Source organism: Arvicola amphibius, chromosome 3 (assembly GCF_903992535.2).
Source record: "Arvicola amphibius chromosome 3, mArvAmp1.2, whole genome shotgun sequence".
NCBI lineage: Eukaryota > Metazoa > Chordata > Mammalia > Rodentia > Cricetidae > Arvicola > Arvicola amphibius.
Window position 1 is genome coordinate 95,426,544 of NC_052049.1, and position 26,517 is coordinate 95,453,060.

A 26,517-nucleotide genomic window follows, 5' to 3' on the forward strand; every position below is an offset into this window, starting at 1 on the left:
CCTGGACTTAGGGGGAGCTGGGAGGACCTTGGACTTAACATAGTGAAGGGAACCCTGATGGCTCTTTGTCTTGGAGAGGGGTGGAGTGGGGGTATGGGTGGAAGGGAGGGGAGGGAAGGGGGAGGAGGAGGGGAGGAGATGGAAATCTTTAATAAAAAAAAATGAGAAAAAAAAAAAGAAGTGGGGCCGGGGTGACCCATAATTCAGCATGAAAGTGGAGGCCTTAATAACAGCCTAGCATAAGTACCTGATAATTAGGGAGTACTCTGCCTCCAAACTGCTTCAACTGGGAACGACTCAGGTAAGAAATGAAGAAGCCTCTCACAGCCTGGCTTGTGAGGCTGTGGGGCATGGAGCAGATGGCATCAGCCTGAGTGTGCTGAAGCTTAGATACTGAGAAGTAAAATTGCCCCTTCCTCCCTGAGACAAAGGCTACATAGCCTGAGGTAATACAAAGGAACTAGTTTCTGATAGACTGGCTCACACAAGTCACACTGGCCCAAGTCTCCCTATCTATCAGGGACTGGAAGATGACAGTACAAGGAATTAGTGAAGAAATTGAGCATCAGAGAAGGGTAGGATGCCCAGATCTTTGGGTCATATAGGTTCATGGGGTGTTGAGACCACAGATTGCAGGCCTGGTATGGGACTTCATTGTCTTTGCTGACCCCATAGTAAGGCATGATCTTGTAGAGACAGGAGAGGCTATATAGTAGGTATTTTCTTTATTTTAAGTTTTTTATTCATTTTATATATCAAGCACAGTTCTCCCTATCTCCCCTCTGCTCGTTCCCTTCCTCCCCCAGCCCTTCCCCCATCCACTCCTCCAAAAGGGTAAGGTCTCCCATGGGAACTCAACAAAGCCTGGCATATTAAGTTGAGGCAGGACCAAGCCCCTCCCTGCTACATGAAGGATGAGCAAGGTATCCCACCTTAGGGAATGGGCTCCAAAAGGCTATGGTATGTATTAATGACAGCCTGGCATATACACTGGGGACATGTAAATCGTATATGGAAGGTGCTGAAACCCTCAGGAAGGGCTGGAAAGGAGGGAAGACAGATGATGTGGCCTATCGGGATCACTGGAAAGCAAGTGTAAGGTCTGTGTCAAGGGAGAATTCCTAGGGGAAAAATTGATAGGAAGGCAAATTCTTGCTTCTGAGCCTCTGGAAGGCTGTAAGAGCCGAGCCCACAGTTTGCTGAAGGCATAAATGATAGAGTAGTGCATGTGAAAAAGGTTTCTTTAATTGTTTTTAATTGAGCTATATATTTTCCACACCCCCTTCCACCCTTCTCCATGCCCCCCATGTTCCCAATTTACTCAGGAGATACTGTCTTTTTCTCCTTTCTAGACAGATCTATGTGTATTTCTCTTAGGGCCTTCTTTGTGGCCTAGGTTCTCTGGGGTTGCAGACTATAAGCTGGTTTTCTTTTTGCTTTATGTCTAAAAGCCATTTATGAGTGAGTACATACTATATTTGTCTTTCTGGGTCTGGGTTACCTCACTCAGTATGGCCTTTTCTAGTTCTATTTGCCTGCAAATTTCAAGATGTCATTATTTTTTATTGTTCCATTGTGTGAATATACCACATTTTCCTTATCTGTTCTTCAGTTGAGGGGCATCTAGGTTATTTCCAGGTTCTGGCTATTGCCGATAATGCTGCTATGAACATAGTTGAGCACATGTCCTTGTGGTATGATTGAGCATCCTTTGGCTATATGCTCAAGAATGGTATTACTGGGTCTTGAGTTAGATTGATTCCTAATTATTTGAGAAATAGCCATATTGATTTCCAAAGTGGCTGTACAAGTTTGCATTCCCATCAGCAATAGGGGAGTGTTCCCCTTAACCCCACACCCTCTCCAGCATAAGTTGTCATCAGTGTTTTTAATCTTGGCCATTTTGACAGGTTTAAGAGGGTATATTTCAGAGTTGTTTTGATTTGTGTTTCTCTGATGGTTAAGGATGTTGAGCATTTCCTTAGCTGTCTTTCATCCATTTGAGATTCATCTGTTAAGAGTTCTTTGTTTCGGTCTGTACCCCATTTTTTATTGGATTGTTTGTTCTTTTGATGTCTAGTTTTTTGTATATTTTGGAGATCAGTCCTTTGTCAGATGTAGAGGGTCTCAATCATCTTCATAAAGCTATTTTTAGGTCATTTTCTTCTGCTCCATCTACATTACGATGTTCAGGTCTTGGTGATATAGAACCACTAATTTATGGTGGTGCTGTATTGCTCTTTATGTTGTTGAATGTATTGTTACCCTGTTGTCTACCCATCTCTTCCTCCAATTGGAATATGTGGAGCCTGTGTTTGGGGGCCTGTCCCTTTTCCTCCAATTAGTGTAATTGTCTTTATATGCATGCTCTGTCCAAGTTCCTCCCAAGTGTCCCCGCAAGTGATGATGAACTTATAAAGAATATTAACTTAAAGATATTCCTGACTAATTTGAGATAGAAATAGTCACAAACTTATCTGGTCCAAATTTTAGATGGGATGGAGGAATAGCTGGTTAGAAAAATGAGTTGAATTTAGGTAGAGAAGTGTGTTGAGGAATGCCCCGGGAAGGCTGTGTTGCTGTCTCTTAGACACACATTCTTCTCATTGGTGTGCTTGGGAGTCACTGAGTATTTTTGTAGGAGCCCACCGTGTATCTTCTAGACATTTGGGGAAGTGGTTTCTCTGGTTTGATACAAGACTTTATTGTCCAAGAGCACAGTGAAATGCTGTATGTTTTATTTGGGTTTATTATCTTGCTTATGAGATTTTCACAGAGAAGAGGCTGATGCGCTCTGTGATGCTTGTGTCTTTTCTGAGTGGCACTTACAAGAAAACTTGATCACTTAAGTTTGTTCAAGAACAATTTCCTGAAGCTGTTACATCTAAAACATGTTTTCTTGTAGATTTACTTTATTTTATGGGAATGAATATTTTGCTTGCATGTGTGTCTGTGCACCACATGCATGCCTGGTGCCTACAGAAGAGGGAGTCAGGTCCGCTGGGACTGGAGATAGAGACGGTTGTGAACCATTTTTTTTTTTTTTTGAGACAGGTTTTCTCTGTGTAGCCCTGGCTGTCCTAGAACTTGCTTTGTAGACCAGGCTGGCCTCTAACTCACAGAGATCCTCCTGCCTCTGCATCCTGAGTGCTGGCATTAAAGGTGTTTGTCATCACACCTGGTCCTTTTGGATTTTTGAGACAGGGACTTGCTGAGCATTTCTGTTTGTTCTAGAACTCACCATGTGGGTAGGCTTTGAACTTGTGGTAATCCCCTGCCTCAGTGCCTGGATTACTCCCGACCACCATGCTTACATTACAAAAGGTTTCCTTAATCATGATGGCTTTCCTTTTATTACATATGACACCTGTATGACTGTGGTCATTTATGTGAATAGTGACTTTTCTAGAATATACATGACATCTAAAGGTGATTGTTTTTTTACTTGTTTGAGAGCATTTACTAATTTTACTCCATTTTCTCCTAAGAATGGGTGAACTCAGTGTGGGAACTGGACTTCACGGAGACTGAGCCTTTGGATCCCAGCATAGTAGCAGAGATTCTAGAGAATGGAATAGACACATTCACATCACTCTATGGAAGTCTTTCCCCCTTTGCTGCTGAAGAAAACGGATCTCTAGAGGTAAAAAGATAAGAAGTCAATCAAGTGACCCATTTTTATGTGTTGCAGTGGCTGAGAGTCATTATAGTTTAAATTAAAAATAGTTTTCTTGGGTAAGAATATTGTGAAAATTGTACTTTGTTCATCAGACTGTCCTAGTAGCTTTGCTCCAAAAAGTTTGAGGCTCTAGTTGTGATTTTTGTTTTCAAGACATGACCACCTTTTCACAAAAGCAGTTTAAAGGGGAAACCAAGTGAAAGGCCACGAGAGTGAAACAACAGCTCAAGGAAGCTTGTACTGAAGCAGTGAGTAGTTGGTGGTGTGCACGCGGCCTGAACATTGTTCTGCCTCTTGTACTGGTGGACGTCACAGCTGTCAGAGTGCAGCTTAGTCCTGCTTCTTAGATGCCTTCCACCTTTCCCTTTGAGTTAGTTAGTAGTCTCTCGCTAACTTGGAAGTTTGCTGAGTAGTCTAGGCCAGCTGGCCAGTCATCTTCAGGAATCTGCCTGTCTCTGCTATCTGAGAGTCCAAGCTGGGGCATCTCATGCTTTGTGAGCCAAGTGCTATGCCTACTATGGCATCTCTCCAGCCTCCGTGTGCTTGTTGATGTTGAGATCATTAACTTTTTTTAAAAAGATCAGCCAAATGTGGTGGTACACGCCTTTAGTCCTAGCACTCAGGAAACAGAGGCAGGCAGATCTCTGTGAATTTAAGGCCATCCTGGTCTATATAGGAAACTCCAGGAAATCCTGAGCTATATAGTGAGACCCTGTCTTAAAAAAAAAATAAAAATAAAAATAAATAATAAGCTGTCATAGTGGCACACACCTGTAATCCCTGTACTTGGGAGGATGAGGCAGGGCATTGATTGTTGCTGTAAATTTAAGGTCAGCCTGGATTATAGAGAAGATCATGTCTAAAACACCAGACAGGCCAGTAAGAGGGCTGGATGCTCAGTGTTTGGCAGGTAAAGACGGGTGCTTGCTGCCGTTCCTAACAACCTGAGTTTGATGCTCGGGCCCCATGTGACTGAGTGAAAGAACTACTTCCTGTAATTGCCCTCTGACCCTCATACATGTGCTGTGTGATCTGGTCATAAGTGTTCACATACACATACACACAAACACACACAAACCACATAAATGTAATTTAACAAAGTATTTTAAGGGAGAAAAAGAGAAACCCAAAAGGCTAAGAAACAGAATAAGAAAGCCTTAATACAGGCCAGATGTGATAATGCACCGCTCTGATACCAGTTTAGGAGGCAGAGGCAGGTGGATCTCTGTGAGTTGCAGTTCCAGGCCAGATAGGACTGCTCAAGAATAAATCATCTAAACATCCCTGTAGAGTAATGCTAAGCATTCCATTGAGTACTTTAGAAGAGAGGGTTAGGGTGGAGGTATAGTGGGAATATGTAAGGAATGTTTAGAAGTATGACAGTGTGCTATGGATGGCATTCGGAATTTTTAAACATGTGGACATAGGACAGTAAGTTAAATTGAGAACAGATTATAGGTAATTTTTAATGGTATCCTAATTAGATCTCTTTGGGTTTGATAAAGCACCATGCCCAAAACAATTTGTGGGGGAAGGGTTTCTTTCATCTTACACTTTGGAATAGCAGTCTATCACCGAGGAAAGTCAGGGCGGGATCCTGGAGCAGAAGCCACAGAGGAGTGCTGCTTCCTGACTTCCCCGTGGTTTGCTCAGCCTGCCTTGCAGCATCAGGAGTATCAGTCTAGGGATGGCACGGCCACAGCAAACTGGCCCCCCCCCCCACGTCAGTCATCACTTAAGAAAATGCTGCATAAGCTTGCTTGCAGGCCAGTCTAGTGGGGACAAGTTTTCAGTTGAGGTTCCCTCTTCCTAAGTAACTCTAGCTGATGTCAAGATAATATAAACTAGCCAGCATAAATGGGCTCCACCTGCGGAATGTGGTGAACTTAATGAGGCATGATTATGTATGAGGTTCTATTTTAAGTAGCATGCATTTATTAACTTACGGCATGAGTAGATCTGTTTAGAACAAATGTTCTTCCCTATCATAGGCAGACTCAGTGTGAAAACCTGCACCATGAGATTCCCGGAGAAACTGCTGGGGTCGTATATACTGAGTGCTAATGGTGTGGTCTGTAGTTTAGTTGTAGAAACTGGTAAGGAAAGCTCAAAAGAGGAAACAATTTTTAGATAGAATAAACTGCCAGGTTGTGTATGAGATAAGAAAGAAGGGCAGGGGCCTTAGCTCCGTGGCACAACACTCGCCCAGTGTGCATGAGGCCTTAGGTTCCTTTCCCAGACTGCCAGTAAAACCCTAGAACAACACTACTACGAAGAGGACATCAACCACGGTGAGATTATGTTTGAAGATCCTTGAAAGGCATAACTGGTAGTTAGAAGTGCAGATCACAAAGCCAGAAGGTAAGAACAAAATGGATCAGGGTGTGAGTAGACGCGAGAAAGCTCATACTAGGTAGGGCAAGAGGAGGACATAGTAGGAATGGGGAGCTCTTGAGTAAGGCCACAGGGGAGTGGTCAGTGATGGGTGTGAAGGCCACAGACTAGATAGCCGCCATGGGATCGCCTCTGCTGAGGTGATGCCACTAGCAGAGTTCTGGTGACTAGATAGTACAGTCCGTGGAGGTGCCCAGTGCGTTTGGAGTAGAATACAACTGTCCAGGAAAGGAACAAACAAAAGGATTTTTCTCCCCCTTTTTCTTCTTCTCCAGCAGGGACTTGCTGTGCACTCCAGACTGGCCTCAAGTTCGGGCTTCTGCTTCACCCTCCCATGTACTGAGATTCTAGACGTGCCGTCGTTTCCAGTTTGTGCTGTGTAGCGTGGCTTCTCTGCGGCTTTGCCTATCCCTTACCCTATCTTTTTCGTTACTGTCTCTGGTTGGCTGGTTATTTCTGAGGCAGGATCTCACCATTTAGTCTGGCTATCCTAGAACTCACTGCGTATACCAGGCTGGCCTCATACTTAGAGGCTCACCTGCCTCTGCCTTGAGAATGCTGAGGTTAAAGGCGTGTGCTTCATGCCCTGCTTTTCACCCTATCTTTTGAAGGAAGGCAGAAACGCAGTCTCTGAATTTCCTGAATTTCGTTATTTTGTTAGCCTTTGTTTTTTTAAAGATGCTCAAGGCCTATGTGGTTGTGCATACATGTGATGGACTTGGGAAGGAACCAATGCTGTGGGCTCGTCTGTGGAGTATTTTCATGATTTTAGTTTATATAGGAGGGCTCAGTCCCCTGTGGCTAATACCATAACTATGTAGGGTAGCTGTATAAGAGGCTAGCTGAGCAGAGGGCAGAGAGCTAGCCAATAAGCAACATTCCTCCAAGACTTCTGCCTCAGTTTCTACTCTTGTTCCAGCCCTGATTTCCCTCAGTGATGGATTATGACCTGGATATAAACAAAATAAACTTCCCTCCCCACAAGTTGATTTTGGTTACAATGTTTACACAGCAACAGAAAACAAACTAGAGTACGTCTTTCATCATTGTGGACTCTGAAGCAGAGGTGGTCGCAAACTGTGCCTGGGCTGTAATCTTCAAAAGCATGCCACGGGGACCTACTTCTGCCTGCCAATCCCTACCCTAAAGCTTCCACAGCCTTACAGTATGGCACCAGCAGCTGGGAACAAACACTTAACATGCAGACTCGTGGTGGTGTTTCAAAGTCAGACCAGAACACCTTAGTTTTTTTGCTTCTGTCTCTTTGGAAATGGCAGACACTTATACTTAGTAGTTAGACTGTGTGTGTGTGTGTGTGTGCACGTGTGTTGCTAAGGATCCAACCCAAGACTTGAGCATGCTAAGCAGGCACTGAAGTGCAGCTGCACTCCTCATGTCTCTGTTGAGAGGCTAGGTCCTTGTAAATATCAGTAGGCTTTTTCCAGTTCATCTAAATACTGACTTTTGTGATTTGCACTCTCCTCCCAGAGCATCTGGACCTTCTTTATTGAGAATAAAATTTCCATTAATACACTGGTGGCGTTATTCTGTCACTTCGTCCAGGAAGCACATAAAAAAGATGCCAGTGTACAATATCGAGAATATGGTCTTCATGCTGCTGGCCTCTATTTTTTGCTACTAGAAATACCAGGTATGTATACATCTGGCCCTCAGTGTTTATAGGTTCCACGTTTATATGCAACCAATTGAATGGAAAAAATACTTGAAAATGTTATGTTGTTGATACTGTGTATATTCTTAAGCCTGTGATGATGGGCTCTGTATTGAACGTGTACAGACTTTTCACTTAGTTCCTAACCCATACAGCAGAGCAGTTATTATATACTTTTTACCCTGTTCTAGGACTGAAGTTGAAAATGACACATTTTTACTGAAGCCTCACCAGTTCCTCAGGGTCAGATGGAAAGACCATCTCATGCTTAAACTTTGCATCTGTTGTTAATGCATATTGTGTGTATGTGTGTGTGCATGTGTGTGTGTTTGAATGCTTATTATAAATGTGTACACATGCCTATGAAGCCTGAAGTTAGCTTCATATGACTTCCCTGATAGATCCCCACTCTATTAAGACAGGATATCTCTGATCCCAGAGCTCATGGTTCCTCATCAATTTTGGTCAGTTCAGCTAGCTAGCAACTTATCCTAGGGATCCCAGTCTGCGTGTGTGGGGAATTACAGGCAGGCTACGATGCCTGCCCAGCTTTAATTAGATTCTGGGATCCTTACAGAGCATGTGTTTTTATGTTAAGCCAACTCCCTCGCCTAATATACATATTTTAAGACAATTAACCTAACTTGCTTACACTGATGGAGTGAGTTGCATGCCTGTAATCTCAGCACTCCAAAGGATGAAACAGGAGGTTTATGAATTTCCAGTTAGCAAGGCCCTATCTTTAAAACAAAACAAAAACCAAAATCTAACGTGCACATTCTCTGTTCCTGATGACTAGGCAGTGTAGTCAATCAAGTATTCCACCCTGTGATGTTTGACAAGTGTATTCAGATTCTAAAGAAGAGCTGGCCTCAAGAATCTAACTTGAGTCAAAAAAGAAAAAAGGAACACCCCAGGAGTTCTAAGGACAACCATAGGAGGGGCAGAAAAAGAGGAAAACCGCCTAGGAAAGAAGATAATCAGGTAAGCAGGCGGGTTAAAGCAACATTTCCAACCTGTGCATGGTGGTACACAGACTAGCTTTGTCTATATAGTGAGTTTCAGGATTGCCAGGGCTACAGGACTGTCGGCACATGCACGCACACACATACACACACACACACACACACTACACACACACACACACACACAAAGTTAAAGGAACTATAGTATGCAGTCTAGTGCAAATCACTGTGGCCTTTGATGCCTAGACCAACACAAGTACGAGGTCAAAGTCAGATCATCTGATGAGCCCAGCTACAACTGGCACTGACTTCATCTGGGCTAATGAAAACCATGGGACAAGCACATAAGACAACATCACAGTCACTTGTATATTTTCCGTGGTTCAGGAGGATGACTTTTCAGGCGAGGAAGAGGAGGAAGAAGAGGAGATTTATTTTTCTGCTCAGGACCTTTGTCAAATACGAAATGCCATATTTAATCTTCTAAAGAATTTTTTAAGGCTTCTTCCCAAGTTTTCCCTTAAAGAAAAACCACAGTGTATACAAACTTGTATAGAGGTAAGTGAAAATCCCCAAGACTTGTGGCTAAGTGCAAAAATGTAGTAATAGCTTGTATTTACTGAGTAGAAGAAACTCACGCCTTTCTTGGGTACTTGTCTTCCAGGTGTTTGTTGCGTTAACTAATTTTGAGCCAATTCCTCATAAATTTCTTCTTTCTCAAGCCAGGTGAGTCCTTAATCTTGAAACATGACAATGTAGAGATTTTTTTCAGAACTGAAGTGCTGTTTTACCCTAACTAGTATATAAGCAGGATTTATTCATTTAAATTAGGATTATGAAAATGCTGATGTTGCATACAAGTATGCTAGCTGCTTGGGAGGTTAAGGCCCTTCAGTACTTTGAGTTAAGGAGTTCAGGGCAGCCTGGGCAACACAGGGATACTGCATCCAAAAATAAAATAAATGAATGAATAGAGAAGGCTTAATGGGCAGTTGAACATTCCTATTATAATCAAATCCATTAGCCAAAGCTTTTCCCTTTTCTTTAGGAACCTTACTAGAGTAAAATACATATCAGAGCTGGCCTATTATGGATTGTATTTGCTGTGCTCCCCAATCCATGGAGAAGGAAATAAGGTAGGGGAGAAGTGTATTCTGATTTCCTAGTTGAATTGAAAGTAGACAAACCACATAATGCAAAGATGTTTGATAATCCATTTGTCTTTGGGTAGCTGAAATTGTATATTACTAAAAAAGTGACCACTGGTCATATTTTCAGGGTGAGAACACATATGTTTTTATTATAGTGTATTATAATTCTTTTACTTTTTAATTTTTGTTCATCTCATTCTTATTCATCTGTATTGTGGTTCATTGAGCTAGCAGCTTGTCCTGGGGCTCCCATGTGCCCACCTGACTGCTCGCGTTACAGGCAGGCTGCATGCCTGCCCACCTTTAATGTGGGCTGATAAATTAGTTGTGCTGTAGTTATGCCTGTGTAGGAAAACTGCTACAGGGTTGCTGCTGGCCACATCTTTAGACATCACTGGGGAAGTGTCTTAACAGTATGCTCTGTGGTAAGGGGCAGCTGGCTGGGATACCATTTTGACTTACTGTATCATTTCAGGACTTGATCCTGTCTCTGTAATAAAATGCCCACTATTTCTGCTTGCTGTCTAGCTTTCATTACCCAGTAGATATCCAATATATTTGGTAGCTCCATAAATTATTACTAAGTTTCCAAGATGAAGCCAATGGTTTTTGTATGACATCCTTAGTTTTCAAAAGCAAAAGCTTTGACGCCACTGGATTCTTTGTCATACTTTAAATCAATTATTATTTTCTCTTCTAGGTTATTGGTTCTATTTTCCGTCAAATCCTAAATGTAATATTGATGTTAGAAGTAGGGGAAAGGTCCCGTTGTGGCCCTCTGGGAATAACTTCACAAGCCATTAACGCTAGAAACCAGGCGGTCCAATTTATCAGGTAATGTACATTCTTGAATTTCTAGTTTTTATCACTCTTCCTTGATAGTCTGGGCCCTGCACTAACCAAATATCTGTCTGACATAGTGTGTCAGACCCAGTGGTGGTTTTGATGGTCAAAATTAAGCACATTGTAGCCAGTCTGTTTCCTGTGCCTGGTTCCAATCTGACAACTTCTGTATTAGGGCATTGTTAAGGACATAGTGAATCTATCGTTCCTGAGCCAGACTCCATCAATTGTACAGTCAGCTGGGAGGATGGCTGCCCCTTTTCTGTCATTGTCTGCTTAGGTATTTTCCTCTCCAAAACAGAAAGTCTGCCTCCTCTTCCACTTTTTCTCCCTACTTGCATTTCTGTTTCTTGCACATTTTTCTTTGCTCTCACTTTCCTATTCCATCCTCTACAACAGAAAGTACTTGCTGAAGGATGAAAGTAAGTAAATTGCTTTGAATTTCTTATAATAATTGGTAGTCTTATGTTTTTTGCCATGAATTGCTTAGCTCCTCTTAAAAGTCCCCTCCTAGCTTTGTTGGGAAAGGTCCCTTTGCTGTGTCTTCCACTTGTGACTCCTCTATCCCTGAGTATTGGCATGCAGTGTAAAGTGAATGTGTGCAGGTCAGCATGCTCATGCTGCGGGCTTGCTTCCTTTGGATTGGTGGGAGACGTTGGCACTGGGTGGTATTACCTTGTCTCTTGATAGGGTTGGTTTGTTTGGTTTGGTGATGTGAGTCAGGCTCTTGCTATTATCTCAGCTAGACTAAAACTCACTCTGTAGACCAGCCTGGCCCGGACCTGGTGAGAATCCTCCTGCCACAGCCTCTTGAGTGCTGGTTTGCAGGTGGGAACCACCTCTGCCTGGCTAGGATAGTCTTTTCTTCTTGTTCCTTATGTGTGTGTGTGCCTTAGCACACATAAGGAGACCAGAGAACAGCTTGGAAGAATCTGTTCTCTCCTTCCCCCATGTGGGTCCTGGTGATTGAATTCCGGCCATTAAGCTTTATTGGCAGGTACCTTTACCCACTGAGCCAACTCACTGACTAGCTTTATGGAAAGGGATTTTTAACACATCAGATATCTAGGATATGTTACATAGAAGCAACATTGTTTTTTCCATAAGAATTTATGGCATATGTCTTTTTAATCCCAATACCAGGGAGGCAAAGGAAGTCGGATCTCTGAGTTCAAGGCCATCCTGGTCTACACAGTGAGTTCCAGGATAACCAGGGTTACATAGAAAGAGCCCTTGTCTCAGAAAAAAAAACAAAAGTAAATAAGTAGAGTTTATCGTATTGCCAGAGAGTGTTTATGTAATAGTACAAACCAAAGGTAAATCAAGAGAATGCATTGATAGTAGCACCTCACTGAACTGACACACACCAACACTGAGTCCTAGTGATGTATTTATCCTACGTGATGTATTTTACATCTTACTGTGAAAATTACTATAAGTAGAAGAGCCCATGAAGATTGAATTTTGTCCTCTAAATGACTGAACTTCTCAGTGATAACTCTTTAGGGAACTGCATAGGAGGCATGTTTTTCTACTCTGTTGCAATGTATCTTTATTTTACTGAAAAAGTAAAAAAGAAATTGTTTTTATGGTTTTTATGGTTTTACGGTGTGTGTGTGTGTGTGTGCGCGCGTTTGCACATGTATGTGTGTGCTGACATGCACTCCTGCCCCATGCCACAGGCACATGTGGAAGTCAGAAATCAACTTTGTGGAGTCAGTTCTACATTAAAACCTTTAAATGTTTGTTGTTTGAATTTTTTTTTTATTCTGACCTCACATTGACACGCCAAAATGTTGATAATTGTTTTACTTTTTTTACTCTTTTAGCTTTTTGAGGAGGCCCGCACCCCAGCTCCCAAATACATTATACATGGTGACTTATTGTTACTTATGAATGCCCAGCCTTAGCTTGGCTTGTTTCTTGCCAGCTTTTCTTAAATTATCCTGTCTGCCTTTTGCCTCTGGCTTCTTCCTTTTCTTACTTCTGTATAACTTCCTTTCACTCCTACCCCGTAGCTGGCTGGGTGGCTGGCTCCTATAGTGTCCTCTCTCTTTATTTTCTCTTTCCTTCTCTTCCAGATTTCTCCTTCTGTTTTTACTCTCTGCCTGCCAGCCCCGTCTATCCTTTCTCCTGCCTTGCTATTGGCCGTTCAGCTCTTTATTATTCCATCAGGTGTTTTATACAAGCCAAGAATCTCAGCTTCACAGGGTTAAACAAATACAGCATAAACAAAAGCAACACATCTTTATATCATTAAGCAGATGTTCCATAGCATAAACAAATGTAACATACCTTAAATTAATATTCTGCAATAAATGTTTAAATGGGTGCTGGGGATCAAACTGCTTGCCAGACTTGTGGGCCAAATGCCTTTACCTGTGAGCCATCTTGCAGACCCCAAAGGGTAGGTTGGCTTTAATATTTGTGGTTTTTAAATATTCAAATATTGGTTTTTGAGCACAGACTTAAGAAGTGACTGTTAGGTTGTCATCATAGATACATTGTAACTGGTTTGTGTTTCTATTTGAAATAGCTCACTTGTGGATGAACTACAAGAAAGCGTATTCCCAGTCCTTGGTACTTTATTGCAGCATATCTGTGCCAAGGTACTGTGTGCTCTAGTAATTACAGTATGTAAGTATTACACATACGGAGATAAGTGCCTGTGTATTTGTTCTTGAGCCTCACCAAAGGTAGCTTTTAATAGATTCTTAAACAGTACGGGTTTTTCTTGTTTTTCTTTTTTTGTGTGGGTGTGCTCAGGCAGGGTCTTCTTGAATTGCCACCTTCTCGCTCTTAGCCTCTTGAGTGCAGAGATGAAAGGCAAGCACCACCATACCCAGCTAACAAAATGTTCTTTTAAAATATCAAATTTTTATTTTGGGAAATGATAGACATGTACAGGAACAGGGAGAATGGTGTGGCTTAGCACATTCCCATAATTTATCAGTTTTCTTTGGTTTGTATATCCTGAACATACATGCACACTGCTTTTTTTTCTTCTGAGGCAAATTCCATCATACTCTTTCATTCATAGTATTTCAGTGTATTTCTCTATGAAGGATAAGAGCTTTCAAACAAAAGTAAAATATTTACTATCTAAAAGACAAACTAATATTAGTTATTAATAGTGTTCAATTCTTAAAAGTTTTTTATGTATTTGCATGTTTTGCCTACATGTATATATGTGCACATGTGTCTGCCTGGTGCTCATGGAGTCCAGAAGAGGGTGCTGGATCTCCTGGGACTGTAGTTACAGACACTTAGGAGCCCCTATGTGGGAGCTAAGAACCGAACCCAGATCCTTTGCAAGAACAGCAAGCACTCTTAATTACTGAGCCATCTCACTAGCTTCATTCTCAAAATTTTGCTGATATTTCATAAATTTATGGTACTGTTTAAGCAAAAGATTATTCATTTGAACCGTAACTACTGTAGAGGTTCAGTCTCTGAAATTGTGTTTTTCTCCAGAGGCTTATAGTTTATTTTTCAATGGGGTACAAAACATAAAATTTGATCATCATTTATCCAGTGTCTAAAGAATATGGAGTTGCTCATACTTGCTGATTTACAGCTACAGCATGATGGTCGGTCAGCTTCCTCTTGTGTTCCAGGTGGTAGACAAAGCAGAGTATCGGACCTGTGCAGCGCAGTCCCTGGTCCAGCTGCTCAATAAGCTTCCCTCCAAGTCATATGCTACATTCGTTGCCTGGCTTTACAAATATTCACGGAGTTCTAAGGTAGGAGATGGGTTGTATAAAAGCTTGGGCCCTGGCTCTGAGCACCAGGTGACAGCCAGGTCTGAATGCCGAGATCTCTGCTTTGGTTCTTACTACTGCTGATGGATTCCTTTGATTCTGTATTGGCAGATTCCACACCGGGTTTTCACTCTTGACGTTGCTTTAGCTCTCTTAGAGCTACCTGAAAGAGAGGCGGATGACACTGTGTCATTGGAGCATCAGAAGTTTCTAAAGCACAAATTCTTTGTGCAAGAAATTATATTTGGTCGTTGCTTAGACAAGGCACCTACTGTCCGCAGCAAGGCGCTGTCCAGCTTTGCACACTGTCTGGAGCTGACCTCCAGCACCACGTCAGAGAGTGTATTGGAGATCTTCATTAACAGTGAGTAGGGGAGGCTAGAGCCATAATTCAGTGTTCACTTGCCCAGTATATATGAGGCCATGTGTCAGGACCCACTATGGATGACCAAGAAAGAAAAAAATAAATCGAAAAATGAACTACAAGCAGATCATTCTTTGTTAAGGCTGTACTGTATGTGTTATGTACATGTGTATTTAATTTTAACTATTCCTCATAAACAACTTTATCATTTGTTGTTCAATTATTGTGTGTAGGATCAATCCTAGAACCTCACACAACTAAGCATGTGCTCTAAAACATGAGCATATCTCCAACTTGAAATCCCTTTTTAAGAAGGGAAGCCTGATACATTTGAACCTCCTTTCTGAAACCAAAAAAAAAAAAAAAAAAAGCTGTCAGCTGTTCAGAACGCGTCTGCTCTGACTCTGGCTCTGTGTCTGTTTCTGTGGGATTTATACTGTTTTGTTCGTCTGCTTACTTTCAGGTCGTCTAGTCTCAGGGATACAGAGTCACTCTGGCTCTTTATTGAGACAATCAACAGGTAATCATCAGTAGTTTTCAAACGCCGAATTGGCTCTTTAAAAAACTGCGCTATTAGAATGAGCCTGCTTCCATACTCACCTGTCCTAATCTAGTGTTGGTCTTTCCTTCCTCAAATGAGGTTTGTTTCGGCCATTTCATCACTTGAGTAGCATGTCGTGCTTATGCTAGAAAACATAACAGACGTTTACCATAATCTTTTTTTTTTTAATAGACTGGCACTCGATGCGGAGCAATACTGGCAACAACGGTGAAAAAACCCAGTCTGGAGGTACCCACGCTTGTTCTTTTCCATTCCCTCTTGTTGCCTCTTCCCAAATATGCCCCATTCGATCTCACATGTGAGAGAACATCTGTGATTTCGCACTTCCGAGTCTACTAATTTCACTTGACCTAATCTCTGGCTTCATGCGGTCTCAGCAGTTGGCATCACTGTGTTCTTCTGTGTTGAATAGAACTCTACCTGTGTGTATCAGTCTCCATCTTCATAGGCACTGAGGTCGGGCTGTGACTCCAGTGTCTTGAAAAATGCCACAATAAGCATGAGGTTTATCTGTTGTATGCTGAGCTAGATTTCTTTCAGTGAAAAACCCGCATACATGTGATATAGGTGAGTCATATGGCAATTCTGTTTTTATTTTATTAAGAACTGCTTATTATTATGTATATATTTGAGACAGGGTCTCACTTGGTATCCCTCAGCCTCGCCTGCCTTTGCCTCCTGAGTGCAGGATTAAAGGCATGTACCACTATACTCAGACAATAAAGTCACTTCCCCTGATAGTGTATTAAGATTGTATTTCACTTACATCCTTGCCAGAACTGGTTGTTTTGTTTATATTTTTGAGACAGAGTCTCTTATAGCCAAGGATGGCATGTTCCTGAATCCTCCACCTTCTGAGTGCTGGGGTTACAGGAGTGCACCACCATACCCAGTTTGTGTAAAGTTGGGAGTGTTTCCCAACTTTACTGCTATTTCCCTGTCAGAGTCTATCTGTGTCTTTATGTCAGAAGTGTTTGTTTTTATGAAATTGAATACACTGGCTTTTGGTATATATTTGTTCATGGCTGTATCTTTTGATATATTTTTATTTATTCATTATTTACTGGCTTTTGTATATATTGCTTGTGGTCATATCTTTTTTATACATTTTTCTTTATTTATTTACTTGTTTGTTTATTTTGAGACAGGTTTCTCTGTAGCCCTGGCTGTCATAAAACTTGCTCTGTAGACCAGACTGGCCTCAAACGCAGAGAGCCACCTGCCTCTGCCTCCCAAGCACTAGAATTAAAGGCATGTGCCACCGCTGCCTGGCTTTGAGTACACACACACACACACACACACACACACACATATATATATGTATATATATATATGTATACATATATAATTTATTTTAATAATACGTTTAACTCTTCTGACTAATTATGACTCAGAGTCTGCCCTATATGATATCAATATTGCTACGTCTGCTTGCTTCCCGGTTTCATTTGTTTGGAATATCATTTTTTTATCCTTTTACTTTATATTTTTTTTACCTTTTTCCCTTTTTTGGTATGTATTTGCAGACAAGGAATATTCTTTTTTTTTTTTCAACAATTCTTTAAAGATTCTTTGGGAATTTCTCCACCCCAATCCCACTCACCTCCTGGTCCCTCCATATTGGCCCCTCACCCCTGCATCATTTCCCCCAAAATACCCCCCAAAAATCAATGAAACAACAACAACCAAAAAAACGCCTTGCTCCTCCATCTTACCAACAGCTCTTCATTCGTGCTAGTGGCATTGGGTGCTACCGTGTGTCACACAGTACAGCCTTTTGTCCAATCAGCACCATCCACAGACTGTTCATTGCAGCGAGTTCTTGGTCTGGGTCAAGGCCTCTGTCACACCTTCATCCCTGGACCCTCACTGAAATTCCTCTTGGATATCCCGCTGGTGCCCTGAGTTATGGAGATCCTGCGGTTATCATTCTGCAGGACCATTCCCTTCAAACGCTCCAGCAGGTCATAGATGGGGTAGATGTTAACGTGGGTCCACCCAAGGCCCAGCATGTGGCTCTAGGTGGTACTTGAGCTGCTCATTCTGGGCCACTGGCACCGCCCCTTTCCTACCCCTTCAGGCAAGGGACAGAGTCAGCTCCCCCACCAGCATGGTTCCTATGACCTTCTGTGGCAACTCAGGCCATGGACATCATCACAGACCCCAGATGCAGCAGCAACATAGACCCAGACATGGCCCACAGCAGCAGCTCTGGCCTGGACGTCGTCATGGGCCCAGTAGCAGCACAGGCCACCCAGATCAATATGGCCCTGGTGGCACCAAGGCCCAAGAAATATTTTTTTTAATTCATTTATTATGTAAACAGTATTCTACTTACATCTATGCCTGCAGGCCAGGAGAGGGCACCAGATCTCATTATAGATAGTTGTGAGCCATCATGTGGTTGCTGGAAACTGAACTCAGGACCTTTGAAGAGCAGCCAGTGTCTTAACCTCTGAGCCTCCAGCCCCCAAGGAATGTTTCTTACAGGTAGAAAACAGGTGTTGTTTTTAAGCCAGCCAGCTTGTGAAGGATTTTTGTTTTTTGTACTTTGTTTTGGTTTTTCAATACAAGTTTTCTTTGTGTACTCCTGGCTTTTCTGGAATCCTCTCTGTAAACTATACTGGCCTTGAACTCACAGAGATCCACCTGCCTCTGCTGAGATTAAAGGCGTGCACCACCAGTGTCCGGTGCAGCCTGCGTGTTTTAATTAAAGAATTAAAACTACATTCAAGGTTATTGTGGGAAAATCCACAGTAATCATTTCTTTTGTAATTGTCCTGTTTGATTCTTTCCTAATACTTGTTTAGTACTCTTTTGTGCAATCTTTCACCTGTGTTCTTGAAGCTGTTCATCTTCTGTGTGGGGATTTCTTCATCTTCTGTCATGTTGGCTTAGAAGTCATAAAGTCCCTTGGTCTGGTTATCTTCAAAGCACTTTCTCTGTCTCTTGATTCTGAAGCTGCCTAATCTGGTTATAAGGATCTGATCTGCCAGGGTTGTGTTTGCTTTACTTTTTTCCTTTGGTTGGAACTGACCACATAAGGGAGAATGGCACTTCCCTTGCAGGTTTCATATTCTTTCTTGTTATGTACTCTTAAATTTTTACCTAGTCATGTTGGCTTGAGGTGCAAATGTTTTCTTTTTCTATTTTTCTATTTTTCCCCAGATTTGAGAAATTTCCTATTTCATTGAGTAGGGTTCTTTTTGGTTTGGGTTTTATTTTTTGCCTTTAATCTATATCTCCGTGCTACCTTCTATACTTAACATTAATTTGTTATTTTAATCCCATCCCATATTTTATTCATATTCTGTTAATAATTCTTTTTGGTCTTTATTATTTCCTGGGAGTTTTCATTAAGCCTTGAAATACTTTTGCTTTGCTTGATCCAATCAGTTGGTAAGGCTTCTGCTCAGCTTTTATTTCACTTAGAAAGTTTTTTATTACAAAGATTTGTTTTTTCAAAATTTCTCTCTTTATTAAATTTCCTATTTTATAAACTTCATTATTATTGTTAAACTGTTCAGTATTTTTATATTTCTTAATTCTTTTTTTATCATTCTTTTGAATTCTCTACCATCTCATTTTCTTCAGTGCCTTTGGAGTCAGTTTCTAAAGAATTATGACCTTTTCAAAATGTCATGTTGCTTTGTTTTTAATATTACTTGTATTTCTGTGTTGAGATTTATGCATTTTGGAGATGGACATGCCTTCCACTTTTCTGTGATAATCTCCTTAAAGAGCACACTAGCACTGGCTAGTTTTATGTCAGCTTGACCCAAGTTAGCATCGTTTGGGAAGAGGGAACTCTCAACTGAGAAATTACCCCCCACTAGACTAGCCTGTGGGTAAATTTGTAAGGTATTTTCTTGATTGATTTTTGGTGTGGGAGGGACCTGCTCACTGTGGCCTGTGCCACCCCTGGTCTGTGGTCTGACCACCCCTGGTCTGAGCAAGCTATGAGGAACAAGCTAGCAAACAGAATTCCTCTATGGCAGGGATTCTCAGCCCTCCTAATGCTGCAGCTTTTCACACAGTTCCTCATGTTTTGGTAACGCCCAACCATAAAATTATTTCATTACCACTTCCTAACCTTAATTTTGCTACTGTTATGAATCATAACTTAAATATCTGACATGTAGGATACCTGTTATGTGACCCTCCCTCAAAGGGGGTCAAGACTGCAGGTTGAAACCCACTGCTCTATGACCTCAGCTTCAGATTCCTGCCTTGGGTTTTTGCTCTGATAACTCTCAGTAATGGAGTGTGGCCTAAGACTTGCAAGCTGAAATAAGCTCTTTCCACCCAAAGTTATTTGTCATGTTGTTATATCACAGCAATAGAAATCCTAACTAGCTGAGGCTACCCTTGTATTATTTTGTTATTAAATACATTTCCAGTTGGAGTTGTAGTGTAGTTTCCCTGTTACTTGTCTGATGGGACTTGGTGGATATCTATAGAGGTTGATGTAGTTACGTTCCAGCTTGAGAGTTCTGCTTTCTTTGTTGTACATCTCCCAGGACTGGAGTCTTACAGATAAGGCAGATGTGTTGTAAGCAACCAAGTCCACTGGGTACTTCCTCTCTAATTACTCCTTTAGTCTTTCTTGTTAATAATGTAGGGGTATGGGAGCAGTCTATGCAATAGCCCCTTTTAGATGTGGTGTACAGTGTTCTTGCTTCTCTCTGCTTTTGTTGTGGGAATGGATAACTGGCAGCTTCTCTCCAGCAATATCCACGTATAGCCTGATCATCAGCTTGAGCTTTTCTCTCCTATAGTCTTTGAGTTAAAGTGTCCACTGATGTCCCAGCAAGAGCAACTTGGCTACAGAGCTGGGTGTTTTCTTTCCCTGACTGGGAAAGGTGCTCAGAGGCAGAGCATTTTATATAATGTAGTCAAAATAATAGTAATAGCAGTAAGTATAAAGTAGAAGCCAAGTACCTCTTTCCATACCCATAATCCATGCCCCAAATTCTAACAATAGGAATAGTGGAATAGGAGTATTTATTGGATTAGTGTGTGTGTGTGTGTGTGTGTGTGTGTGTGTGTGTGTGTGTTTAGGCATGCTTGCCACGATGGGTGCATAATGAAGGTCAAAAGAAGTCAGTTCTCTTTTCCACCATGTGTGTTCTTAGGTTGTCAAGCAAGTGTCTACCTGTTAAGCTATCTCACTGGTGCCCCAAACCAGAATGTTTTAGTTTAGACAGTTGTGAACCATCACATGGGTGCTGAAAGTTGAAAGAGGGTTCCTGAAAGAGCAGTGAGTGCTCTTAACCATCTCTCCAGCCCTAAACCAGCAAGTTTTGAAAGATGAATGAAAAGGAAAGGGAGAAGAAATGGGAAAAGAAAAGCAAAACTGCGGCGAACCCCCCTGGCCAGCAGGGAAGAACGACCACCAAGTCGAGGATTCTTCTCAAATCACGCTTTATTGGAGCCTCTTGGTTGTAGGGAGAGCTGGAAGCGAGGGGCCCTGAGCACTAAACGGCAGCCGCTTATATAGGGAGAGTGGACACAGGTCATGCCTGCGGGAGGTTCTGTCTAGAGCCTTGCCTAATATGGAGTTGTTTACTCGGCGCTGTAGGGGCTCAGCGCCATCTTGTGATGGTGGCCGGCAAATCGGCTCCCTGCACAAAACAAAATCTCGACTATTCAAAGTGTGGAAAGGGAGCAAGTAGGGGAAAGTTAGAAAGTGAAGTTCATAAGTACATATTTAAAGAAAAGGAGGAAGGTACAGAGTGGATAAATGATAAGGATCAGAAGGAAAAGTCCCAACATCAAAAATAATAGAGAGCTGGGATGTTGCTTAGCAGGTAAAAACACTACCCAAGTTCAGACCCCAGAACCCATATTTTTACAAAAGCTATGCGCAGTGTGTGTGTGTGTAACTCCAACATTCCTAAAACAAGGTTCAAGATGGACATAGGTGACTCCCCCAGAGTCCCATGGCCCAGCTATCCTGGTATGCAACCGCAGCAGAAATGAAAGACCCTGCTTCCCCCGATAGAAGCCTTCAGAACACTGTATCCCCAGCGGTTGGAAGCTGCTGCAGCCACCTCACCTGTTTATCGCCCACGTTAAATGTGGACTTTCAAGGGGGCACCCAAGAACCAATGCCTAGCTGGGCTCTGTTTTAGTCTGTCCCTGGGGATGAGTCAAACAAATCTTTCGTGCAAAATCTGTTTCCTCTCAACCTTCTTGAGTTATTAATTGGGTCAAACTCTTAAAAGCCAACAACAGCTTAGTAAGAAAATGAGATTTACTGATGTGCAGTGCAGATCATGGGAGAGAGACCTCAGTGCAAAGTAATCAGTGGGGCATGGACTTACATAGTTGTAGCTGTTTCCTTTTATTCTAGCCCCACACTGGAACGCCAGAATGTCGTCGTCGTTGTGTTTATTACTCTGACTCTGCTCTTTTGGGGGCCCAACACCTAGCTTCCAAATAAATCACTCATGTAGGCTTATTCTTACTTATAAATGCTCAGCCTTAGCTTGGCTTGTTTCTTGCCAGCTTTCCTTAACTTAAATTACTCCCCCACCATCTTTACATTTTAAACAAATGTTCCAGAGCATAAAAAATGTAACACACCTTAAAGTAATATTCTATAGCTGTAGTGCCTGCCGGAAAGCTACCATGTTTCCTGCCATGGTGAAATAGACTAACCTCTGAAGCTGTGAGCAAGCCCCCAATTCAGTGTTTTCCTTTCTAAGAGTTGCTGTGGTCATGGTGTCTCTTCATAGCAGTAGAAACCCTAAGACAGTGACTAAGACATTGCCTAAACTCATTCCAATAACTTTTGTTTGTTTTGCTTTATTTGTGGGATTCTTGGGATTTTCTGTATAGAAGGCTAAATCTCCTACAAATAGAGATAATTTTCTTGTTCCTTTCCATCCAGATGCTTGTTATTTATTTTTCTCACCTGATTGCTCTAGCTCGACTCTAGTACAATGTTGGCTAGAGATGGAAAGTCTTGACTTGTTCATTTCTCCTTAATTGGGCAGAGCTTTGGTATTCACCTGCGTATGAGATCAGCTGTGGACTTTTGCAGGCTAGCCAATGTCTTTGGGAGGAAGTTTCCTTCTGTTCCAAATTTGCTGAATGTTTTTATCCTCAACATTGCAACTGTTTTTCTTTATATATTAAGGTGACTGTAGTTTTCCTCTTTCTTCTGAAGCTATGGTATTTTCACTCATTGATATTTCACATTAGAATCAATATTGAATTCCTGAGATAAACAGCAGACATGGTACAATCCTTTTTAAATCTTGTTTAGTTCAACTTGCTAGTGTGTGGCTGAGAATGTTGGGACTATAGTCTTAAGAATACTGTTCTGTTGAGGTGTCTGTGGTTTTGCTGTCAGTGATAATAGTGTGGTATTATGGGGGGAAGTATATTTTTCTCTTCTACCTTTTGATTGTTGGTGAAGGATTCTCGTTTTAGTGTCATTTGGTGGAATTCCTACTAAAACCATCAGGTCTTTGGCTTTTGTGTATATGGTGTGAGATTCTTTTATGACATTGAGTTTGTTTAGAGATATCATTGTCTTTCTTTTGTTAACTCATCTTTGAACGTCAGCCTTGTAAACACTTGTTCATGTCACCAGTTCGTTAGCATACAATTGCTCCTGTATCCCTTTGTGCCCCTTTTTTCTTCTGTAAAACTGATAGCAATATCATAATGTTGAATAGCTCATTTTAACACTTTGAACACTATCGTCTTGGTCAGTCTAGCTAAAACTTGCTAAACTTGTTAATTTTGTGGTTACTTTCAATATGCAACTTGGGCTTCATTGAATTTTCTCTGTTCTCATGTCCTGTTCTTGAGATGCCACCTTATATCTCTAAGCAGTTTCCATCTTTGACTTGGGGACCTCTGAGGGGTTGCTCAGCCCCTTCCATAAGTCTTTGATATGAAAAACATGCTCATATTATTATCAGGGTATCATTTATTCCCCATACCTTGATCTTCTCACAAGAGTAAATTGGCATTTCCCAGAGCTCCCATAATGTGTGGTTATAACACGTGACAGTCCAGCAGGCTTTTACTAGGCCAAGTGTCAGAGTGTACACACAGGTGAACCAGTGCCACTCTTACATTGTAGAAAGAATAGCTGCTTTTTGAACAAGTTATATATAGTGCATGTCTTTTATTTCATTTATTTAAAAACTTTATTGTAATTGTATATCTGTGTATAATGGATTAGATAGGCCACACCGTGGTACACATGTGGAGGTCAAAGGTCAACTTGGGAGAGATATTTTCCTCCTTTCTTTACATGGGCTTTAAGGACTCAAACAAGGTTGTCAGGTTTGCATGACAAGTCTCTGTGCCCACAGAGGCCTCTTCTTTGCTCCTCTCACCTCTTTAATGAATTATTGAGTGTTCTTAAAACGTTCTGTTTAGGTTTCTAATTTATACCAAAGACATAATCTAAACTCATTTAGGTGCTTGGTAATTCCAGAGCCTTTCTAGTAGAAAATTGAACGTTGACACATATCACCTCATCTGATATTTACAACATCTCTGGGTTTTGATAAGTCTTATTTGCAGCCAAGCAAAACAGAAGTAGTAAACAGTTTATTCAAAGTTGAAGAGGTCTGCTGAAGCCACGGCTCAGTAATTCAGACCAGACATTGCTGTTCTTCAGGAGGTCATCCCCAGTTCAGTTCCCAGCACCCCTCGGACAACTGCAGCTGCTTTTGACTCTGGTTCCCAGGGTTCTGATGCCATCTTCTGACCTCCACAAGCACCCCCTACACACACAATATTTATGTATTATTATATAAATAAGAATTAAAATGAATTTTTTAAAAACTCATTTAGTGGTAGAAGCCAGAATTTAATATCAAATTCCTAGATATTCTAAAGTTAATGCTTTGTATAGTGAATGCCTGATTATTCAGATTTTCTTTTTCAAGACTTTTTGATAGTCTCTTAAAACTTATAATAACTAGCGAGTCTCTAGCCAATCCTGTCTACTTGTGTTGTGACACCTTAGGCATGCCTGCTCTTTCTCAAGACTGTATTCTCTGGTGTCATCAACAGAGAGATGCTTCATGGCAATGCTGAGAAAAAGGACCAGGGACGAAAAGATCAACGTCAGGAGGTCTGCACTCCAGGTGGGCTTTCCTCCTTAAACACACTTTACACCCAAAACTCGGAATACCATACTCATTGCTTGTTGCTTAACTCGCTTTTCGTTCTTTACCTTGACTCTGCCATTTATAAACTATAGAAAAACTACAAGAATTTGCTGATTTTTAAGCTTTCAGATTTACTTGATGGCTTTGAAGATACACAACTGTTGTGGAGTGTGGTGGTACTTACCTATCATGCCAGCTCTCAGGAGGCAGAGGCAGCTGTCTGAATTGAAGCAAGTTTTTTGAGGCCAGCCTGATCTACATAGTGAGTTCCAGCTCAGAGCAGGCTACACAACAATATAAAAAAACCAACTTTTTATGTGTATTTGTTTGAACTAAGAGACCATAGATGAAATTTATGAAATTTGTGAAATTGGTTGTAAAGTTGTAATGTTCAGTTTTTTCTAGAGAGAGTCCTTACTTTCTTCCTTCTTTTTTTTGTTTTTGTTTTTTGTTGATTTTGGTTTTCATTTTTTTATTTTGGTTTTAGGTTTTTTTGGTTGTTTTGGTTTTTTCAGGATAGGGTTTCTCTGTGTAACCCTGGCTGTACTGGAAATTACTCTGTAGGTTAGGCTAGCCTCAAAATCAGAAATCCACCTGCTTCTGCCTCCCAAGTGCTGGTGTTAAACGTGTGTGTCACCACTACGCAAGAGAGTCCTTTCAAAAGTTAGACTGCTATAGGGAAATTGGGTTGAGCCGTAATCTCTAAAATATTAAAAACTACAAACTTGAAGTATTTCTTTGCCTGTGTTTACTTTTTCTGTGTGTGTCCTGAAGTCACCACTCTTGCTGTACCTTCCAGGTGTTAGTGAATATTCTGAAACACTGTGACATCTCGCTCATGGAGGAGGACCTGTTCATCCTGCAAGAGCATTGTCGAGACCCCGCCTTATCTGTGCGGAAGCAGGCCTTACAGTCCCTTACAGAACTTGTTATGGTGAGAAGTATCATGCTGAGTATAAATGCTTAGTGCTTTGCATCAAAAGCACCTGTGAGCTGGCTTTAATGGTTCACACAGTTAACATTCATAAAGAAGGCAGGAGGAGTACTGTGAAGTTGAGAGCATCTTTGTCTATAGTATATCCTGATGATAGATAGATAGGTATGTAGGTAGGTAGAGAGAGAGAGAGAGAGAGAGAGAGAGAGAGAGGGGAGAGATAGAGAGATAGATTTGGAGTTGGAGCCTTAGGGCTAGAGCATGTACTTTGTATATATAAAGTGCCTAAGTTTAGTCCCCAACAACAAAAGTGGGCAGAAGTAACTCTACATAATAATTACTTGTTGCTAAATGTTAAATAAACAATTTAGAAATTCTGCTGTGCCCACCTGAGGACTAAATACCAACTACCGGGGAATAACAACTGTCTTTGGCAGATGACTTTCTTTTTTAACTAGGAACTCATGCTAAACAGTTTTGCATCACTTCCTGATTTTATCTTAAATCTCCACTAGAAAAAGAAACTAAAATTTTTAAAATTGATTCTCATGTCTATGTCAGTGTATGTAAATGTGTGTGCAGGTGCTCACAGGGGTCAGAGGCCCACAGTACATTGTGAGACCAGATGAGTGTTGGGAATTGAACACCAGTCCTCTGGAAGAGCAGCCAGTACTCTTAACCACTGATCCATCTCTATTACTTTTTGTTGTTATGATAAAACTCCGTAACCAAAGCAACTTAAGGAAAAGAGAGCTTCTTTTTGCTTATGGTTCCAGAGGGCAAGAGTCCACTGTGGCAGGGAGGCACAGCAACAAGTAGCAGGAATTGTGATGATCAGGAAGCTGAGAGAGCACATCTTAACAAAGAACAAACTGGAAGTGGGGTGTAACTGGAGGTTTCTCTCCCATGTGCCAGTTCCCAAATAACCAGGCTGAGGCTTAATGTTATTGCAAACTGTTTGACCTATTAACCCAGGCTTATTATTAACTAGCTCTTACAACTTAAATTAATCAATTTCTATTATTCTATATTTTACCACGAGGCTTGTG

At 41.4% G+C, this 26,517-nt stretch overlaps 1 protein-coding gene across 4 annotated transcripts in view; it reads left to right on the forward strand.

Moving 5' to 3' along the window:
* Ncapd3 (non-SMC condensin II complex subunit D3) overlaps positions 1–26,517 on the forward strand; it is a 76,314-nt gene that overhangs the window by 2,976 nt on the left and 46,821 nt on the right. For all 4 annotated transcript variants that reach the window (XM_038321412.1, XM_038321414.1, XM_038321415.1 and 1 more), the window contains 14 exons: positions 3,489–3,643; positions 7,562–7,724; positions 8,545–8,729; positions 9,098–9,268; positions 9,375–9,436; positions 9,759–9,846; positions 10,562–10,695; positions 13,241–13,313; positions 14,322–14,447; positions 14,577–14,829; positions 15,293–15,349; positions 15,563–15,619; positions 24,437–24,510; positions 25,334–25,468. In XM_038321412.1, coding sequence (XP_038177340.1) covers positions 3,489–3,643; positions 7,562–7,724; positions 8,545–8,729; positions 9,098–9,268; positions 9,375–9,436; positions 9,759–9,846; positions 10,562–10,695; positions 13,241–13,313; positions 14,322–14,447; positions 14,577–14,829; positions 15,293–15,349; positions 15,563–15,619; positions 24,437–24,510; positions 25,334–25,468 — 1,733 coding nt within the window. The remainder of the gene's footprint in view (positions 1–3,488; positions 3,644–7,561; positions 7,725–8,544; positions 8,730–9,097; positions 9,269–9,374; positions 9,437–9,758; positions 9,847–10,561; positions 10,696–13,240; positions 13,314–14,321; positions 14,448–14,576; positions 14,830–15,292; positions 15,350–15,562; positions 15,620–24,436; positions 24,511–25,333; positions 25,469–26,517) is intronic.